General features: G+C 36.6%; 1 protein-coding gene across 5 annotated transcripts in view; it reads left to right on the top strand.

Moving 5' to 3' along the window:
- LOC145769914 (serine/threonine-protein phosphatase 6 regulatory subunit 3-like) overlaps positions 1–22,717 on the top strand; it is a 212,830-nt gene that overhangs the window by 176,548 nt on the left and 13,565 nt on the right. For 4 of the 5 annotated variants that reach the window (XM_082581461.1, XM_082581459.1, XM_082581464.1 and 1 more), the window contains 9 exons: positions 1,209–1,384; positions 9,344–9,444; positions 9,942–9,993; positions 10,098–10,197; positions 12,498–12,579; positions 12,750–12,868; positions 20,608–20,744; positions 20,826–20,899; positions 20,978–21,045. In XM_082581461.1, coding sequence (XP_082437587.1) covers positions 1,209–1,384; positions 9,344–9,444; positions 9,942–9,993; positions 10,098–10,197; positions 12,498–12,579; positions 12,750–12,868; positions 20,608–20,744; positions 20,826–20,899; positions 20,978–21,045 — 909 coding nt within the window. The remainder of the gene's footprint in view (positions 1–1,208; positions 1,385–9,343; positions 9,445–9,941; positions 9,994–10,097; positions 10,198–12,497; positions 12,580–12,749; positions 12,869–20,607; positions 20,745–20,825; positions 20,900–20,977; positions 21,046–22,717) is intronic. The other variant, XM_082581462.1, reaches the window with a different exon arrangement.

Genomic DNA, 22,717 nt, shown 5'->3' with positions numbered 1-22,717 from the left:
ATAGCTAGTGCTTTCGCCAATCGTTGTCGGCAGAAGTTGTAGAAGCGTTTTTTGGAGTTGCCCACATGATAGCTCGGGAGAAGAAACCCCACAGACAATTTACAAGAGGAGTTCTTGGAGCTAACATGAAATTCTACTGGAAGGGACGACTTTGAAGCAATCCCACTAACTAAGTTCTGGGTAAAACATGTACATTGTACAGACAATTACAAGAGTGTGGGTGCTGTGGCTATACGCACACTTCTTCCATTTTCATCCACTTACTTGTGCGGAAATGTTTGTTCTACTCTCATGAACATAAAAAGACAAAATCTAGACACAAACTTGACTGTGAAGCCGATCTGAGATGTTCATTTTCTGTTACTAATCCTCGAATTAAACATTTAGTATCTAAAAAACAATCACATCCTTTGCATTAATACAACTTACCTGGAAACGAATTGCTGTTCTGCTGAATGTTTTTTGATTTTGAAACAATAGGTGGGACGCAAATTTTGTTAGAATTGTAAAAGGGATGCGTGTCTCAAAAAGTTTAAGAACCACTGTTCTAAACCGTTGCTATAGTTTTCAAGAATTATCAAGATGAAGTGATTAATCATGACGATCGATGCTAAAACTGGTGTGTCTTCGTGAGACGTAATGTGTCCACCGAAATAGCTGCTCAGATCGGACACGTTTGTCCGCTGTCAACAAAAACGAATTTCGAGGCCTGCAAGACTATAATCGCAGAACGTAAACTGTTTGTTAAAGTAGTGTTGTTTACTGGCAATTCAGAATTGTTCAGACTTTATAAAAACCAAAAAGTTAAGTTAAAGTTATTGCTGAAAAGCTAGCAAATCCATCATATTTCTAAAAAGCTGGCCCATCTATTAGCTACTTTTTTGCATAACATTGTTAGTTAATTGTACTGTTTCTTTGAGTGTGTGTTACAGTAGCTCTGAATAATTTTATGCGCTTGTGTTATTTTGTTTGTTTGCAAAAATAGTGATAATCACATATTCTTCATGTTCGACTGAAACTACCAATTTAAAACTTTTTTGAAAAATTGCCTTGGGTTGTTCAGCTGCAAAAAGTAGGTTTTGCAACAGAAAGTGGAGCTAAAATGTGACAAAACTTTGGGGGTGCAAGCAAACCTATAAAGTGTCTGAAGGGTACCGATAAGCAAAAAGTTTGAAAACCCTTAACTGAAAAAATGCTTCATCATTTAGGTATGCCAGAGGAAGACCAAGGAAGATGGCAAAAGTTTGTTGCTGAGCCCTTAGCTGAAATGAACGGAAAAAATTCTCGAGAATTAGGGGGTCATAACCCGATGCACTTTTCTTCTGATGATGATGGAGAAACCGATTACAGAGACATTCCTTTCAGCACAAATTCTGCTCAACAGGTAGAGATTCAGATTTAACAGTTTTGCTGTGAAAGTAGATTCTAATTATGGTCTTCAGGTAGGTTGATTGGGTTTTAGGTCTTTTATCAACAACATTGTGAATACAATAACATACTTTTCTGTCTAGATATTAATAATATAAAGACTACAGAGACATAACTCAGCAACAGCACTACATTTAACATTATAAAAACAAAAAACACTAAGCTAACGTTTTCAGCTAGTCATACAGACTTGGTCTTTCAATAAGGTGCTTAGAGGGTTTTTGAATTCAGTTTCCACTACATCTCCACTCTCCAGTTGAGGAGCCTGATTTCAAGAATTTTTTAACAATCTTGTCTATTGCTAAGGAAACCAAACGTTTTGTTACACAGATTTATTACCTTGAAGTTTACCGTTAAGATTTTTCCTGCCTATAAAACAGAAAGTGAGGAGGGATCGTGGAGACACATGGTGGTGGGATGAAGAGGTGAAGCATGCGATTTCACAGAAAAGAGATGCATACAAGCAGTGGCGCAAAAATGGGTCAGAAGAAAATAAAAAGAAGTATAAGAGTATGAAAAAGAAGGCAAAGAGGGTTGTTGCAAGAGCTATGAAGAATGGTGCTGAGGAGGAACTTAATAAAATGGGGGAAAGCCAAAACAAAGTATTCAGACTCATAAAGCAAATGAAAAAGGATGGGAATGATATTGTAGGGGGAAGATGTATAAGGAGTGGAGATGGGAAGTTGCATTTCAGCCCGGAAAGCAGAGGAGAAGTGTGGAAGGAACATATGGAAAATGTTATGAACAAGGAGAATGTATGGGATCATATGACAGAGGTTGATCTGGTGGAGGGTCCAGTGGGAAAGGTTACTCGTGATGAAGTGGTGGAGGCAATGGGGCAAATGAAACTGCATAAAGCAGCCGGTCCATCAGAAGTGAGCGTAGAGATGATAAAAGCAAGTGGAGAGTTGGGAATTGAAGTAATGCTACAACTTAGCCAAAGGGTATTAGATGGAGAGGGTATGCCGGAGGAGTGGAAGCATAGTACTCTTGTTCCATTGTTCAAGAGAAAAGGGGATGTGAGAAGTTGCAGTGCATATAGAGGTGTAAAACTACTAGAGCATGGAATGAAAATTGTGGAGCGAATAATAGAAAAGAGGTTGAGAACATTGGTGAAATTAAATGATATGCAGTTTGGATTTATGCCAGGAAAAGGTACAGTGGATGCTCTGTTTATATTGAGAAGAATGCAGGAGGAATACCGAGAGAAGCAGAGAAAACTATATATGTGTTTCGTCGACTTAGAAAAGGCATTTGACAGAGTACCAAGGAAAGTGATGGAGTGGGCAATGAGGAAAAGAGGTATACCGGAGGGATTAGTGAGAGCTGTGATGTCTATGTATGAGGATGCAAGAACAAAAGTGAGAGTTGGATCAAATTATTCAAACGAGTTTTTTGTGAAGGTTGGTGTACACCAAGGATCAGTTTTGTCACCTCTGATATTTGCTATTGTGGTTGACGTTGTAACTAAAGGAGTGAGGGAGGGCTTATTGAGTGAAATTTTGTATGCAGACGACCTGGTCTTGACAAGTAATAGTATGGAGGGACTGGAGAGAAAGTTTGAGAAATGGAAAGAAGCATTTGAAACCAAGGGTATGAAGGTGAATCTTGAAAAAACAAAAGTGATGGTGAGTGGAGCAGAAGGAACAGTTGCTGAGAGTAGTAGAAGTAGATCCCTGTGGAATATGTGGCAAGAGAGTGATGAGAAATTCAATGCAATGCAAGGAATGTGGAAAGTGGGTACATGCAAGATGTGCTAATGTCAAGAGAGCCGCAACAAGATTGGCGAAGTGTTTTGTTTGTGGGAAATGCAGTAAAGGAAGGAATGAAGTGGAAGGCCATGATGATGAGTTCTGCCATGGCATAGAAACAGTGACAGACTTCTGTTATCTGGGTGATCGGATAAATGGAAGTGGTGGATGTGAAGCAGCGGTGACAACAAGGGCAAGATTGGGCTGGGCAAAGTTCAGGGAATGTGGGGAAATGTTGTATGGCAGAAAATTCTCACTAAGGATGAAAGGGAAAGTATATCGGAGCTGTGTGCGGCCTGCAATGCTATATGGTAGCGAGACATGGATATTGAGAGAGAGTGAACTGGCAATCCTGAGAAGAACGGAAAGGTCAATGGTGAGAGCAATGTGTGGGGTGAAAACGAGAAGGGAAAAAAGGACTGAAGAATTGTTGGATATGCTAGAGATGAGAGAGACCATAGACCAACTGGCAAGGGCAAATGGAGTAAGATGGTATGGACATGTGATAAGGAGGGAGGAAGGAAGTTTTCTTAGAAAGGCACTAGATCTAAAGGTGGATGGGAAGAGGAAACGCGGTCGTCCAAGAAGAACGTGGAAACAACAAGTGAAGGATGAATTTAAAAAAGTTGGACTGAAGGAGGAAGATGCAAGGGACAGGGTGAAATGGAGAAAAGGGATTAAAACAATTGCTGCGTGGAAACAATCGGCCACCCCCACTAGTGGGGAACAAACCGACGATGGATTATGATGATGATGAAAACGTTTAAAGCTGGTTGCTATTTTCAGTTGAAGTCTAAGACTTCTTTCCGCTTATGTTCAAACGTTGCGTACCAGTTCACTTGCTCGCATGATACGAGTTTGACATACATTGGCATGACCACTCGACATTTGGCGACGAGAGTGAGAGAGCATTTGAATTTAGCTAATTTCAATATAAGCAGTGCAATTAAAGATCATAATAGAAACTGTCAATCGTGTTCAAACAATAAACCCTCATTGGAGTCCTTTGAAATTGTTCGTAAGTGTTTGCCCGAGTTTGACACCAAGATTCATGAGGCATTGATCATCAAATCTTTCAACGCAGGGCTCAACAGGCAATTATTTGCAGGCTGAGCCTTCTATCTTTTTGACAGTTTTTGATTGAATTGTCATATATTTGTGCTTCTCATGTATTTGCCGTGTTTGTTCCACTATCTCGTGCTGTGCTTCTGTCCATCTTGTGTAATCTGCTTGTGTCCTTTTCTGAACAATTAAGTAATTTTACCTCTCAAATACCTGACCCGTATGATTCTTTTGTATTTCTTTTAAAAAATGTATTTTCTTATAGGCTTGAAAAGGGCTGTATGACTAATTGACTATCCAAAAATGTTAGCTTATTGTTTTTTGTTTTTATAATGTTAAATGTAGCACTTGTTGTTGCTGAGTTTTATCTGTTTATGGTTTAAAAAAGTTACCTCTCTAGTTTCTACCCAAATTAGATATTAGTAGATTTTGAAAATGATTATTTTATACCTGATGTAGTAGGGTGATACAAAACAGATGTCAATTGTTTATCTTCGATTTTTTGAGATACCATTTTTGCGTCATTTTGATACAAAAATTATCATATGAAATTTTCAAAGTTATATAAACTAATAATTTTTAGAGGTGGCACTCAGTTGTTCAATATTGCTGATTTTTATGACACCCATAATGAGGTACCGCAAGTATCACTTGACTTTTTTTGGTGGGCGTTTCCTTTTGGTCTAATCATCATCCTTTTTTTGCTTGTATTTATGTACGATTAAGCTTGTTATTTGTTAATATAACTAACTGCAATATGCATACACGAATTCTGCAATATGCATAAGGCATACACGAATTCCTTATGGCAGAATAAGATTGGGTTGAGAGTTTTTATAAAGATTGCTTCCAGTGCTGTCAGGTGGAAAAGGAACGGCCTTTAGCAAGAATTGAAAACATTTATAATATAGTCTAAAGTTCAAAGCACATTCTTTGATATCCAGCTGGTGTTGCCCTATTGCAGTGCCAATGGATACGATTTTGTCATTTACAGTTTTGCAAACTCGGTTTGGTTGATTTTTGTTGTATTGTTTCCTTACTCTAATTATTTTGGGACATGTTGTTTGATTTGTTCCTCTAAGCGTTGGGACCTACGACTCTCACAGTGGCACTTAAATTGGTAGATGTTGAGTACTGGGTGTGTCAAAATGGAAATAAGGCTAACTTTACTTATGTTGGTGGAAAAGAAGTTTCAAAGTACGTATTGGCCAGTGGAGGTGGAGCTTATTTTATTCTGATGATAGCTCCTGGAGAAAGTCAGACAAAAACCTGCAGCTTTGAGCTACCATGAGGGTATCTGGACAATTCCCCCCCCCCCGGACGCGAAATATTTTTTCCTACGAGATTTTTGTCTCATTTACATATTTTGGTAAAAGTTTGTATTAAAACCGTGTGGAATGCAACAGTTTCTCGTTGGCACGGTTGGTTCAGTGGTATCATCCTCCGCCTAGTAATCGTGAGAACGAGGGTTCGACGCCCGTCGAAGTCAAACTTTTTTTTTTCTTTAAATTAATTTTTGCGGTGCACATGAGCTTTTCAAAAAAGTAGGGTTAGGGAAAGCTTATATTTTATTATCATTGCAGAATTTTATTGGCAAATAGTTATTTCGCAATCTGAATCAACCAATCTCTCAAACACTTTCGGAAAATCTTACTTTTAAAGTGACTAAAATAAATGAGACAAAAATCTCGTAGGAAAAAAAATTTCGCCCCCGGACAACTGCTCTTGGATAATGAATACCAAGATAATAATAAAATTTAAGCATGACTTGGTGAAGTTTATTCATAGCACGAAGATGTTTGGTGGCAACATCGTTACTCGTTACACTGAACAAAGGAAAGGCAGGCGGAAGGATTGCAAGGCTAATGTCAGGCAGATGCTGACTTTGCTCTGAAAATTTGTGTGCTTTCAGCAGATCAGCTCTGGCTTTCATTTGACCAAATGACGTAGTTAGTGCATTTGCAACACTTCAGGATACTATGCCAACAGAAGCTGACTTGATCGTAGATTACTTTGAAGATGCCTTCATCGGAAGAAGGCTACGTATCAACAGACGATCACCCCGCTTTCCGATCAGCATGTTGAGCATGCATGATCGACTGATTGTGTAGTGGAAGATCTTTGCTGCAAAAACAATTTGTTGGAAGGATGGCATATCCACCTTCAAGCTAACATTGCTGCATGTCATCCAAACGTTTGGAAGTTTATGGACGCATTAAACAGCGAGCAGGCTTTAACAGCGGTAACAATTAACCAAATGGTTGCAGGATTAGGCCTACCTGCACCACCGCCCAAAAAACACTATCAAGACTGTTCAGTTCGCGTAGCAACCATTGTAGAAGACCATGAAAATCGCAATATACTTGACTTTTTTAAGAGAAATCACTCATAATTTACATTTCTAGTGGCGATGTTTATATATCTTTCTGCGCAAATAAGAATTAAATCATTAGCGCTAATTAAGAAAAAACTTTACTGCACTTTTTGATTAAATTGTCTGGGAGGGAACTGTCCAGTCGGGCCGTTGTCACAGGGGAAATTGTCCTAGAACCATCATGAGCTACCTTCTACTAGCAACTTCCTATTTTTGAATATGCACATCAAGCCATAAAGCAGCCATCGACCATTGCGGCCATGTTCGCTAAGTAGTGCTCGCATGACTAGTTTTAAGGCCTGCACATAACTTTTTCAAACACAATTTTCAACTTTTAAAAAAAGAAAAACACTTCTAAGTTATTGATTATACAACTTTTTGAGTAAAAGCATGTTTTTGCTTTTCCATTTCTATAGTTTTATGATAAATGCGTTGCTATTGGTTCACCTAGACTTCACTTTGAAAATCTTGGCAATGCAATCTATTAACTGCGGAAAATTCTGCTTGTATCTCTTTTTCTGTACTAATAAAAAAAAATAAAGAGCCTAATCGGTACATATTAAACTGTTTATCTTTAGTGCTATAAATGTTTAGGAAACGTTTGCTGAACATGTATTTAGCATCTACATTTTGGTTGTCCATGTTTTGATTAGATAAACCGGGCATTCTAATAGTGTTGGGCGATATTGAGAAAAACAAAACTATACAATATTTGAAAAAATACTCGATATTTCGATACTTTTCGATATTTTTGTTCTAATTGAGAAAGAGTTTCTCAGTCTTCGAAATTAGTGTCGGCAATTGCCGACACAGATGCATGAATGGCGCATTAGCTTCGGCAATAAAAATGCCGAGGCCACACGAGCGCTTGTAAGGTTAGGATTAGACATTCCTCCCAGTCGTTATGCCACAGCCATAGATTTGCTCCTTAGTCAACACCCTGATGGAGCTCTGCGAAAGAGGCGTGTGGATTAGTATCAAAGCACAAAAGCGGCAAAACGTGGACTCTTCATTGCGAACGGCAAAGACAGTGTAGATTTACAGCCAAGCGATGAGCTTTTTGATGTGTCCGATTTTAGTAATGACGCGACAACCTCATCCTCCGATACAGCATCTGATGATTCCGATTCTGACATCTAGTTCTTCATCAAACCGACTTTGTGTTGCTCGCAGTATCCCAATTGTGCCGAAATTATTTTAGTGTATACGTAAATCGAGGCAATCTTCTCTCAGGGAGCTATTAATTTGTTACCGGTACTTGGTTGAGCAATTAACGTTATTTTATGATAATTCAACGTCGCTAGATGTCGAATTAATGTAAACAAACGTAAATTTCTTGTTGGGCATTGTTGTTACGCAATATAACCCGCCGGGAAAATTAAATCGATTTGTACTAACTCGAACGTTGAATCAACCCAAAATTAACTTACTTTTCCTCCCCGTGAGTTATTCAACGTGAATTAACGTAACAGCGTGCGTATCGCGTTGTTCGCTTTATCGCTACTTTTGGTATTACTTTTGTGCGATTGTGATACACTACTCTAGTATATTTTTCGCTTCTCGTTTTACATGTTTTGGTACAATTTTTTTCGTAATAAACGTTCAAAGCAAAGCAATTGCCGAGGCAATTTCAACTTTTGTCGTTTGGCCTCGGCAAAGTTTTTGTTGGGGTTTGCAATTACGAGTTGCTATAGGGCTGGGTTGTAATAGTTAGCAGGGCTGTAATAGTTAAAATATCGAACGATATTGAAATAAATATCGATATGGAAAAGATATCGTATCGAAAATTCGATATATCACCCAACACTACATTCTAACCAATTGTTTTGCACTACTACTTCAGTGACACAACAGCTCATTGCCCATTATCTTTTTATAATATTATCTTTTCTGAATAATTTTTATATAATAATTATGTTTATGTATTTTCACTTTTTTTTAAAAAACACTTAGCTATAGCTGCTGTCAGGTTTTAAATGTGTATGTAACTTTTTTGAGGAAATGGACCGTCTGCACTCCGCATGCATAATATGACACTGATGAACTTTTCTTTGAGGTCATACAAAGAAATCTAGTAAAGTTGTTAATGTTTTGCAGCATCAAGTTTAAGTTTAGGTTACAACCACTCTTTACTGTTTTTCTAAGTGTTGCATTTTAATTACCGGCTAACGGGTAAAATGTTGCGTCAATGAAATCTTGTGAATAAATACCCCTGTTTCGCTTGTAAATGCTTTTAATGCTTTGGCTCACCCACAACTGTGCAAAGTGTCTCTTGTTTTTTATTTGCTAAAAAAATGTAAATTATATTTTGTTTGAATTGGAGTCTTGTTAAGTGCATATCAAAGTGAATGATTGAGTTGAAAATTTTATTTTTGCATGTATTGTACTTGCAATGTGCGATACCAGCTTTTGCGTGTCTTTGATGCTAAATGTTTCAAATCCGAACTGTAGACTAACGTTAACAAAAGCACTTCAATTTTTTCGTTTTAATTGGAAGTTGATTGTGGTGGTTTTCTCTTTCCTTGAAATCATCTGCCTTTGCTTGTTTTAGTTTATTTTGAGATTCGTTTCAGAAACTAGTATGCTAGAGCGTTGAAAGTTAATTACTGACATCCCAAAAATTTGTTGAGGTGTTATTCAAAATTTAAAAAAAGTTCCCAAAGCATAGAGAGTATTATTAAAAAACTAGAAAGCTTGAGAGACTTTGCCAATGTTGTGCGTCTGCCAGGCATTCATGGACTTTCAACTTCAACAAATCACATCCAATTTTATTGATCAGTTTGGATTCACCGATGGAGACTTTGCCAAACATGATGACACTGACAACAAGTGAGTATGTCTTGTTGGTCAAGTTACGTTTGTCTGTGTAGGATGTTGGATAAATTCTCACATTGAGCTTACAGGATAATGGACAATTTGAAGCATAGGCTACACGTTCAAATATTTTTGAATCACAGTTTATTTTACACCATTAATGAAGAGACTTCAACATCAAGTCGCAACACCCTTCAAGAACAGCTCTCCACCCAACAAGGGAAAACTTCATTCTGTCACCCTCTGTGACTAGCTCTCCATCAGTGGTTCGTAGCCTTCAATCTGTTTCAGTTCGAGGATAAAGATTTCCACTATCAATTAGTTATTTTTAATCCAGCAGTAATCAAATCTGTATTATCTGTAGCATTTTCGCATAACTGCGTATGATTTCGTTTTTTTTATTACCTTATTTTTGATTGTAACATACGCTACTGTTAAAGCAGCTCAAGAAAAGGAGTGCATAATTGCTTAATATGAGATATCATGTCTATATTTTGTTGTACATCATTCAGATTTAACAAGCTCAATTCCATTGACTTTGATATCAAAGCGGACACTGATACGGTGAGTGTAGTAAAGGTTTTCACGCAGCTTGTCATTTAGCGGTTTGACCTGTCAGAGTATTGTACTTAGTGAATTTGTGCACTTATTTTGTTGCAATATTGCAGCCGAGCCAAGAGTTATTTGAAGGAGTATGTCGTGCACGCCTTCCAAATTTCGGAGATAGCAGTGATGAAGAGGATAACAAAGATATTTTTGACTCTGGAGGTGATTTTGAATCAATGTTTTTACTAAATGAAGTGAAAACACTCCTATATCACCTTCAGATTTAGCATGTGAAATAGCATGTACCATTTCATAAACTTTTAATTTTTGTGTTTTTGAAAGTTTCTTGTGCTGTGATAGTATTTGCATGATGCTGTCTGCGTACGAGACGTATATGGTCTTGAAAGTCATATTTTAACTGCTTTTTACAATGCGAAATTGTAGAAGGTAATGCTTCCATTGTGAAAATACCAAAACATTGAATGTGGAAATAGTTCAACAGTCTAAGACAGCAATTTTTAACTGGTGCGGGGCACTGGTGCACCATGGAAGGTTGCCAGATGCGCCGCAAAAAGTGGAAAATTATTCAAAAAGTATAGAAGTTTCAACTAAACAGTTCATATTCATATTTTTCTATTTTCAAACTGTGTGTATGCTTTCAGTTTCTGTTTGCTGGGTAGTTCAGTTTATTAAATGGTGTGATATGTTATTGAAGTAAGATCCAATTTTTTTTCTACCAAAGATTGTGTTCAGCGCTTTCATAATTTGAATTTATTATAATATTAAAGGCTATATTTTTTACTTTTTTGTTCTTTTGACTTATCTTTTTGCATACAGAGCTTTAAAAATAATGCAAGTATGAGTCTTCAATAAAAACTTGCAAGTAATTCAAAAGAAATGCTGGTATAGACAAAAAAAATTACGTCACCACATATCCACAATAAGTGTACAGATGCACACCACGAGGTAAAAAGAATTAACAAACACTGGTCGACAAATATACACCGGTGTAGCAGTGCGATGATCATTTTACCTTAAAACACAGTATTGTACTTGGTGTGTGTTTGTTTCATGCTCAACCAACTTCCACGTTTTGCCAGTGTCTATAGAGCTAGCCATGTCATATACTATATATGCAAGCATGTTAAAAATCAGTAATTGCATGAATTATTTTTAAGTCTTTTTGTTTCTTCTAAATGTTATGAAAACATTAGAGCAGGGGTTTTCAACCTTTTTTCCACCGTAACCCTCTCAGAGCAATCAACGTAGCCTCGCGACCCCCCATGAAATATACAATAAAAGAATATTTAATGCACAATTTAACCAAATTTGATTCATGCTGACATCTAGTTATGTTTAGTTTTGCTGTTGCAATGTAAACTTGTGAAGGCCAAAGTGTCTTTGCGATGTTACTTATTACGGCTTTTATTGCGTTTCCTCTCGTTATTATTTCCTTTTTCTATTAAGCTTGGCTAGATATCAGTCTGAGAAAATGAGAGGTTCTGATTGAGAATAATCTACATTATCACCAGTTAAATTTATTGCGATCTTTTATGGATTTATTGAAATCCGTTTCAGTGACATGGTTGGTGCTGCATATTTTTAACAATTAAGCTTGTCAATGCGTACACCTGTTCCTGAATGAACTTTCCAACAAAATAGCCTACATTCAATTTATTCAATGCCATTGGAAACAATACTGATAAATCCAAATTTTGCTTAGGATTTTAAATAAACTTGGTTTATTGCCGTAGCGTAGTTGCTGGTTAACTTTAGTCTGCACAAAGCAAGATACAAGAACTTGGTGAATAATATCAAATGCTTTCCTATTGTTATAATGTTAAAGCCTTGCAACAGCTGAAAGCATAAGCAATAGAATAATCTCAGCTCGAGGAATGGTCGACTGCGAAAATACACGGTTTTTAATATTTTTTGGAAAAAATTGAAAACAACATGTCCTGGATTTTCAGGAGCCTCATGACCCTCCAAAAAACGGTTTGCGACGCCCAGGTTGAAAACTCCTGCATTAGAGAGTCCAGTGGAATGATGTTAAATGATTTTTGCAAATAATAATCAGCATCTTGTCAAGCAGTAAATTGAGTTTCGCTTTTAACAGCATGATCGTTGTTCTACTTCACAGAGGCAGATACATACAAACTGTTTTAACATGATGCTGCAGATTTGCTGGGGTAGTAGTGGTTTGCCACTAGCTTTCGGAACACACTTCCCTAGTCATATGCTATTTTCTTGTGAAGCTCAACTTTAAATGTTAAATGTACATTTTCAACCTGAAGCTTCCAACCACTGAATTTTCTATTATTTGCGAAAAAAAAAACTTAAAACAGCTGTCATGGTTGCTTTGAACAACAAAATTATAGTGCTAATTGCACTTGATGCTGATACGGTTGGTCTACCAGAAGCCTTCGTCACGTTGACTGTACAATATTTACCCAATTTTTTACTTTTATTTAGTTATTGATTTAACATGCCACACACTTCTGAGTGTATTATATTGTGTGCAGATGACGATGACTGGGATCTCACTAACAGCGCAATTGACTCGCCATTCAAATATGGGAGTACAACGCCCACAATCACCGTTCGGTAATACCTTTAGTTTACCGTTCCACGCAAATTCGCATTGTATTGTTCCTTGATTCCAGTAAAAACATTGCTTGCAACGAATGATGCTTCATTAAATTCCAATTTTACTTTGTTTCATTCAATTAACTGATGTAAACGTATTTATATACACTAGTTTGTCTATCTTTTAGTCCTCGAAGTAGCTCAGGAAATAGCACCGGAAGCAACAATAGTGAGGATAGCGACACCACAAAGACCCTTCTCTTCAAGATACCCGATGGTGATGAAGAGATGGACACACACCTGCAAAGTACTAAAGTTTTTTTTGTTAAGATTTTACTGTAGATTTAACTGCCCGGTGCTCTGTTCATAGAGGCCCGCCTTACAGGATGCCTGCCCGTCAGACACTGCCCTCTTCTGCCAAAAAGTTGCCGTTGGGCACTTTTACGTGTGTCTATTAGCCCCAGGAGTTTCTAGGAGTGAGCCTAGTTTCAGCCTGGGTTCACCTCTACACCACGTTGAGGCATCTCAATAGAGATGGGGCTGAACAAAGTCAGCTCCCTAGACCAGGGCTACTTAACTAATGTTAGCAAAGGTCCATTTTGACAGGTTGAATATTTTTGCGGTCCGATGAATATTTCATATGCAACCACGAAAATTAAATAACCAGGTGCCTACAAGCACCGAAATATTTTTCAGGTAGTATGCAACATGACTTGGATTTTGGTCTGACACAAACAAAGAAATAAAAAAGGAAAAATGTATTGTGTTTCTTTGTATTGTAGCGGTGTTGATCGCACATCAGAGAAGACGGCAAAGTTTTGAGGGGTCTGGGGGCAAAGCCCCCAGCTCCATGGATAATCACAAAAAAATGCTTTTCCCTAATGGAAATCTGTTTAAAGAGGCCCTAAAATGGGGCAATGAGGTTATTCTTCCAGAAGCCCGAGGTCCACCTTCAACACCCAGAAGGTCCGGATTCGGACGCGGTTCAGTTGAGTAGCCCTGCCCTAGACACTCTAATTGCATAATGCATTATCGAATCCTATAGCTTATTGAGGATTCAAATATAGTTATTAGTCTCTACTAAACCCTTGACAGCCTGTTTCACCTGAAAGGAGGATCATCAGAAGGTCAAGGGTTTAGATAACTATATTTGATTTAATTCGCTCTGCTTGGCTTTTTGCTTGGCATTGAGCACTTTTTATAGTATTAATAGTTTTTATTGTTTAGCTTATTGAGTAAATGTTCTTTAAAGTGTAATTAGTCAATCTGCAGTGTAGTCAACTGATGCAGGTTTACTTAAATCAATAAAAAAAAGTAGAGAGTACCACACTAAATTGACGAATTCAAGTTGAACTTGAAAGAACAATTCATGTTGAACTTGAATTTGCCAATTTAACTTGGTAATCTCTACTTTTTAAAAAGCATTTTAGGTACATACCTAGGACTAGGTACATCTCACTGCCAGACTATTTGACACAAATTCTACTTGATGCAATGAGCACATCTTGCCTTACATAGATACTTCTTTTACCAATGTTTAATTCTATATGTCATATGTTTTCACCCGACAATTGCTATGATGTGAAAGTTATTCAACATAATTCTGTTTGAAACAAGGAAACACACATTGCAGGCACACAAAAAAGCTTCATCATTAACATGTTTTATTGTAGCGTGATATGTATTTCTAAGTTAAAGCAATTATATTATTTCTGTACGGTAGTGCAAAAACAGTGTAGTATGTTGTGATGATCTATATCCACACTACAGTGTTTAAGTGTTGCTATCTGATGGAACTGTGTGAAGCCAATTATTTCAAAAGGAAATTATCATCATCCATTTGTCTCTTCTTCAAAAGATGAGACCTCGTTTTGTCTCCGCTATCAGGGGTCATCCAGTTTTTGCAGGCCCTTCGCCAGGCTTCACTGTTGTTGGGGTTGGTTTTGTGTCGGTTCTTTGCGTGGTGTCTCTCACCAACTCTCGCCATCTGTTGTTTGGTCTCCCAATTTTCTTTCCTTAGACAGAAACTTCTTTGCCATCACTGGAGCTTTGTTATCAGACATACGTTCCACTTGCTTATACCATCACAAACGGTGGCTTATAAGAAACTTACTGATGTTTTCTACTTGTGCTTGAATACTATCATTTTTAAATCTATCCTTTAATGCTTTTTTGTCAATCATTCGAAGCATTCTTGTTTCTGTTGTTTCCATCCTGTTTCCATTCCATATCGTCATGGCCCTTCCTTTAGCAGCACATTGTGCTTCTCAGTTCTTATGCATGTTTTGTATACAATGTGGTTCATTTTAATATGGGAAAGCACTCTTCCGTGTAGAATCCCTGACACTTCATTAGATTTTCCCCACCAGCTCTTATTCTTGATTTTATAGAATCTTGCACTCTTTCATCCATACACAGAACACCTTCTAGGTAGCAGAACGTTTCAACTACTTCCAGTATCCCCATCCAGAGTAACTGCATCTTGATGTCTTTCGATTACCTTTCCTTGGCAACGTTTGCTTTCAAAGTTTTTCATTCTTATCAGGCATTCCTTGCAGTAACTACATCTTATGGAGTTGCTTCCAACTCTTTCCTCGTATACTGAGCAAGGATCAACCTTGTCTGGATTGACGGTCATTTTATCAGTATGGAAGGCTTTTGTTTTACTCACATTTATCTTTAAGCTTTTACATCGTAAAGTATCGTTCCATTTAGCACATTACCCTTCCATTTACAGCTAGTTGTCCCCAAGACGTACCAGATCATCCACGTATAAGTATTTCTTTGTCAATCCTTCTCTGACATCCTTTGTTACTTCGTCCAGTACACCAGCAAGAAAGAAAGGGTTAAGAACTGAGCTGTGGTGAACCCACCACTTTCAATCGTTCTAATCTATTTTCCAGTACTTTTTCTTCAACTGACGCACTGAGAAAATTGCATTGATTGTGCCACATGATCCTTGTATTGTTTTTTCCTTTGTATGTTGATATCATTTTTCCTTCAACTCTCTGGCACCTTCAAACCATTTGCAATATTACCTAGTCGTTTCACACTTTCTTGCCCAATGAATTTCTACAAATCAGCAGTCATTCCCCTGGGCCTAGCAGCTTTTTCTTTTTAAGTTCCAAACTTTCACCTCATTTTTTGAGCTGTTGAATGTTGATGCAACATTGCAAACTATTTTTTTTATGATCAATATTTTTATTTATATTTATTTATATTTATATTTATTTTATTTATATTATTATTTATATATATGATTTTTATGATATTTTCATCTGATCGTAAAAATCGTCCATCTGTTACTGCAAATTGTACAAGACCCTTCATACTTGAGAATATTTCAACATCTTCTTCTTCCCCTTCTAACACAGTTAAAAAAGGAAATCGTCGATTTATTAGAAATTTTAAAAAGCAAAAGACCCCGATTAAAAAACATGTTCACATTCTTTCAGATATAACACTGACTGAAAATCAAATTGACTTACTTAGTAAAGGACTAGGTTTTAGCGTAACTCCAAAAAAGCTTGATAAATTTCAATTTACTACTGATATTAACAATATGACAAGATCTTTCAGTCTCAAAGAATTTTTCAATGATTCGTTCCATAATGAAACAAAAACTGAAACAACTTCTTCTTCCATTGAACAACCACCTAATTTAAAACCCAAAAGCACGTGGACCCCACCTTCTGGTAGAAACATTAACCTTGACCATTATTTAAATATAATAAAACACGAAGCTACCAAACCCGATCAATTTCATAAATTCAACCGGAATTTAAATTCTGAAGAAGAAACTGCTTTGTTAGACTTGCAAACTCAAACTGGTAAAAACATCATTATTGTTCCAGCTGACAAGGGAGGAGGAACATGTGTTTTGTCTAGAAATGATTACATTAAGGAAGGACAAAGGCAGCTTAATGATACCCAAGTCTACAAACCTCTTCAAAAAGATTTTTCTTCACAAGTCACTAAAAAAGTCAAAAACATTGCTACTGAACTAAAAAATAAAAACTTTATTTCAGAAGAAGTCTTCAAAGGAATTTGTACAAAAAATAACAATCCAGGACGATTATACCTTTTACCAAAAATCCACAAACCTAATAATCCTGGCAGACCTATTATATCATGTAATGGGGTAGCAACTGAAAAACTATCTGAATTTGTTGACTTTCATCTCTCAAAGTTTATGAACAGATCTTTCATTTCTTCCTACATTAAAGACACCACAGACTTTCTTTCGTATTTAAATCAAATCAAATCTATACCTACAGGATCATTGCTTGTCACACTTGATGTTATATCTTTGTACACAAACATTCCGCATGAAGATGGTATCAATGCATTAGACCAAATGTTACACAGCACAAATGTTAACAACGATTTCATTACATTATTAAAAGAATCTGTTAATTGCATTTTAAAAAACAATTACTTCACCTTCGATTCTAAAAACTACTTACAACTTCAAGGCACAGCCATGGGCACTAAAATGGCTCCGAAATATGCTAACATTTTCATGGCAAACTTTGAAAACCAGCTACTTCAATCTACAAAACACAAGCCACTCTGTTACTTAAGATACATTGATGACATCTTTATCATTTGGACAACGGGAGAACAATCACTTTTAGACTTCTTTAATTTTGCCAATTCACTTCACCCCACTATTCGCTTCACATTAAACTACTCTTCAAATGAAATAAACTTTCTAGACACAACTGTACACATTATTAATAACAAAATTGAAACAGAACTTTATTGTAAACCTACAGATGCACATCAATACCTTTTACCCACCTCATGCCATCCATCTCACGTCACTAAAAATATTCCATACAGTTTAGCACTACGCCTTCGCAGAATATGCTCGACAACTCAATTTTTTGATAAACACACCCAAATTTTAAGCATTCATCTCAAAACACGAAATTACAAAACTAAAATCATAACTGATGCCATTAATAAAGCTAAAGCAATGAATCGTGAAAGTCTTCTTGAGCAACAAAGTCTAATAAAAACCACTAACTCTAAACGTATACCATTCGTCACCACATATCATCCCTCACTTCCTAACATCAAAAAAGTATTTAATAAATTTGATTACATTTTAAAAATTGATGAAAATTTGAAAACTTTATTTCCGGATCCTCCACTTCCTGCTTACAAAAGATGCCCTACTCTTCGTGATCTTCTAGTCAAAACTAACCTTAAACCTTTACATTCCACCTTGACCCCACCTGGTTTCACCCATTGTAACAGAAAAAATTGTTCCACTTGTGCTCATTCTAATCCTTGCGAAAACTTTTCCAGCAGTGTTACAAATAAACAGTTTAATATTTTCCAGTCAGTTAATTGTGATTCTTCTAACATCATTTATTTAATTACTTGCCAAAAATGTTTCCAACAATACGTTGGAGAAACTGGACGCAAATTTAAAATCAGAATTAGTGAACACTTACGAGACATCAAAAACAATAAAAACACAGCTGTTGCTTCACATTTCAACAAACAAAATCATATCACTGTTGATTTTCACGCCATTGCCATTGATAAACTTAACAAAACGTGTGAATATAGAAAAACTAAAGAACAATTTTGGATTAAAACACTTCACTCACAAGAACCTACTGGGATAAACATTAGAGAATAAACAATCTTATCACTCTTTTACTGACGATCTTTTTACTAACTACTTTTTAGACCTTCTTGTTTTGTCTATTTTCCTAATTCTCTCGTTTTAGATTTAGATGTTCTTTTCTTTCACTAATTGATTTAAACATTTCAATACGTTTTTTTCTTTACTACTCCCTTGTTCATTTTTAATTCATTTCTTATATAAAATTTTCATTATGACATCATTATTGAAATGCATTTTTACTTTTAACCTATCGTTGCTATGCCAATGTCATTGCATCTCAACATTCTTAGAATTTAGTTCTGTTTAAATTAGCGGTTCAGTTTGTTTGCATCTCAACATTCTTTGAATTAGCAGTTCAGTTTGTTTTCATCCCTTGCTATCACGATAATAAATAGTGTAGGCTATGTCATCGTTAGAAGTCAGACAAGTCAGACAAATGATAGGAGCTACAATACGTAGAAACTAGTTTTATAGTTAAAAGTTCTCTCCAATTACAATTTTAATAGATTTGAATTTTTACATGTTAATTATCATCTTATTATCTAGTGTATTGACCTAAAGTCTTATAGTTATGTATAATATTTGATCTTTTCTATTTCTTTACTATATTATCTACTTTTTTAACACTTTCATTAAATTTTATAACCATCTTAATAGTATATCATTCTTTATTATTGTTGCAGTTTATACTGATGAAGCCACACTTGTGTGGCGAAAGCTCTGTATTTAAATAAACCGATTCTTCTGATTTGGTGTGATATTGTTTACTTTATTTAAAATGTTTTGTCACACCGTGCATCCCAGTGGATCATCAGTTGAATTATAGGAAAATTTGATGAAAAGTTTAGGAACGAAGCTTTGTTTTGGTATTTTTTTTATCTTCTGCTATTATTCCTATATTGATAATAATTTATGTAGGTTGGTAATTAAATGTTTTTTAAGCTTCATGATAAAATTGTAACTTGTTGTCTTGGCGTTTTTCTAATGACGTAGCTAGAAAGAAATCTTTAGAGGGGAAAAAGCAATTGTTGGGAGAACAAACGTCACTCAACATGAATTATAGGCTAATGATATTAAAATGTCGTAAAATATATTAATACCTATTTTGGGGATCAGATAATTTATTTAGGGAGGGGACGATTATCCCCTGAATAAGTCTCTGAGTTTTTGCATTTTGTTATCGCATATCCATTTTCGTTAAATGCTAAGTCATATGAGGTACCCATTATCATAGGAGTGACTTGCATCGGTCAATATATTTGCACAATACAAGATGAAATAGAATTCTCGTCAGATAGTCTTGTAAAGAAATGTACCCCGCAATAAAATGTCCTTGTAACACAGTGGTTCTCAAAGTATGGGTCGCGACCCAAACATGGGTCGCACACTGGGTTTTTTTAGCTGAAACTTTTCAGTCATTTGTCCGAAGTGACTTGAAAAAATTTAGTCATTTTTTATTTATTTCGGTCATTTTTTCAGATGAAAATATTTCCTTTCAAGTAGCTGATACAACTTATATTTTTTTCGGACATTTTGACCGAATTAACTAAATATTTTTTCAGATATTTTGACCAACTTGACTATATTTTTTCGGACATTTTGCTAAAAAATTGGTTAATGACCGAAAAAAAAACCAGGTCACACATGGTCAAAAAATGGGTTGCGCTATGATGATTCATTTCTTCCCAAACGAACTTTTTTGGTTTCAATTGTCAAGTATTTTCAATTCGATTGCTACATCCCGGATATAAATCTGGCATCTTAGGTGTGGGTCTGAAATCCGTTTAAGGCGAAGGTTGACGACATCAGCAAATATTGCAGGACTACAGGAAGTGCTTATGGAACTGCATCACGATCTGTCCATCAACAATTTTTTTCCACAGCGTCACTTGGAGAATTCTGAATTCGGTTAAAAAGGAAAAGCCAATAATAGATGACAAAGCAATGACTTTTCTGCTCTCATTTGCGACCACGTATCTGTGCGAGTAAGGATTTTCGACACTGACGGTTAGCCTACTAAAACCAAGGCTCGCAAACGTCTCAATCTGCACATTGCGCTCACTGAAATAGAGCAGTGCATTGAAGATGAAGGAAAAACTTCAGTTTCATCAATCACACTAATATAAATCAATCATTTGTTTGTGATAAATCATTGTTTCATAGTATTGTGTATTACAACTGATTGTCTGTGTCTTTTTCTATTTCATGCACATTAGAAAAAATACATTTTTTGATATTTGAGGCTTGGGTCGTGAGGTGTTCATAGAACTCAGATTTGGGTCGCGCTCAAAAAGTTTGAGAACCACTGCTGTAACAGGTCGGGTGCGGTCAATATTGTCTCATGTCGACTCAGGCGTGACAGAACATCCTAATCCCTTTCCGTTTATTGTGCATTTTGTAAGATATCGGATGGAGGGCGTCGTTTGACCACATTGAAACCAGTTCCAGTGAGGGTAGCAGCAACAACACTCCCAACACATCGCCTTGTACCAGTGTGACAACAAACACAGTTTTGGAAACAGTGTTGTGGACATCTGAGGTTGGAACAACATATCGTGGTTACAACAACTATGTTTTGTCATTTGTAACAAGCAGCACTGAAAATTGATATCTTTTTCAGCCTGATATTGCTCCCCCTGATGCAGAACAAGAAGACAACTGGGCCAATTTTGACAGCCTTGAAAATCTGGCAAGGTAGTCCAGTCGCCGAATTTAACTGCATTTAATAACTGTTTTTGTTATATTTTTGCTAACCATGATCCTGTTTTGCAGTGAACAACCAGAAGATATAGTAAACGAAGTCAGAACATCCCCCATTTCAGATAGAGCAGTTGCTTATGGTGAGAAAAACCTTTCTGATTTTAATATGATATTTTTGAAAAGCAAGCGAATGAAGGTGAAAGACAACATTGCTTGATTTGTACGCTTGGGAAAAGATCTATACTTTTACCACCCTGGAACTAATGTGACACTGTTACGGTTGTGTTATCATTTAATTTACCTTATCCGCTGCGGTGGGATGGTGCAGCAGAAAAAGTGTTTGCTTTCCAATCATGCAATACTGGTTCGGCTCTTGGCTTCAGCCGGTTGTTGAAAAATACCGCTCACCTCTAAGGGTGTAATAAATGGGCATAGTTGCTGAAAGAAAAGTGGCTGAGCGAAAGGAACTGGCCTCCCTACTCTCGTTAGTGTCGAAGGTTTATTATAATGAGAAGCTTGTCATCTCATCCCTCGATGCTTGGATCAAGTATGGATTCACCTTTACCTATCATCAAGCTATGGAAAAAATATATTAGTAGACAATAGACATGTGAATGACCCATAGTAAGATGGAACAAAAAGGTTAATAAAGCACACAAGGTAATAAAGCACACAAGCACACAGAGGTCAATGGTGAGAGCAATGTGTGGGGTGAAAACGAGAAGGGAAAAAAGGACTGAAGAATTGTTGGATATGCTAGAGATGAGAGAGACCATAGACCAACTGGCAAGGGCAAATGGAGTAAGATGGTATGGACATGTGATAAGGAGGGAGGAAGGAAGTTTTCTTAGAAAGGCACTAGATCTAAAGGTGGATGGGAAGAGGAAACGCGGTCGTCCAAGAAGAACGTGGAAACAACAAGTGAAGGATGAATTTAAAAAAGTCGGACTGAAGGAGGAAGATGCAAGGGACAGGGTGAAATGGAGAAAAGGGATTAAAACAATTGCTGCGCGGAAACAATCGGCCACCCCCACTAGTGGGGAACAAACCGACGATGGATTATGATGATGATGATGACAAGCTTTGGAATAAGTTGCCATTTTCATGAGAATAAAGCTATTTTGCATTGCATGAGAAGGTTCGTTTGTATTGCACCTTTGGAAATAGTTTGGTTTGTGTTTTTTGACCAAGAATGGAGAAAGTCAGTTAACATCAAAAATGGTTTGCAGAAAATAACATGAACTTTATGTCGTAATTAAATAGTTTTACTTGGTTGTACGGTACTGGTATTGACTTCACTGAAGAAGAATGTTTTATTTATTTTTTGTTGCATGACATTTTTCAACTGATTATGATAGATTTTTTGCGCTGATTCCAAATCTGAAGTCGGTTTTTGTCTGCATGCTCTAGTTTTCGCTGAAAATTTTGAAGTTTTCTGAAAACTTATTCGTAAATGCTTGTATTGCTACGGTATACGTTACGACATAACGTGAGTATCTTTACCTTGGTCTCGAAGTCACAAATAGCTCATCGTGTCATCTCTCAGTCCCCTTTACATATTAGCAGAATAGACAACTCAGAAACTTATCAATATGGCGTGGTTGCAAGGCCGGGTTGCACACGTGCTGATAAAACATAGAAGTATCTGGAAGGAGCACTAAATGTGTACGGTCATGTGAGACTACTAATTCCGTCTTTTCATGTGGTTGACTTCGCTAGTTGGAATATCGTGACTTTATCTGTCCGCCTTATCAGCACGATTTTTGATTACTGATGTTGACCTCACGTGTAAGTTCAATGACTTGGTTTGCT

This window comes from Aplidium turbinatum, chromosome 5 (assembly GCF_918807975.1).
Source record: "Aplidium turbinatum chromosome 5, kaAplTurb1.1, whole genome shotgun sequence".
Taxonomy (NCBI): Eukaryota; Metazoa; Chordata; class Ascidiacea; order Aplousobranchia; family Polyclinidae; genus Aplidium; species Aplidium turbinatum.
The sequence above is the reverse complement of the archived record's forward strand: the minus strand, read 5'-3'. Positions and strand labels throughout refer to the sequence as shown.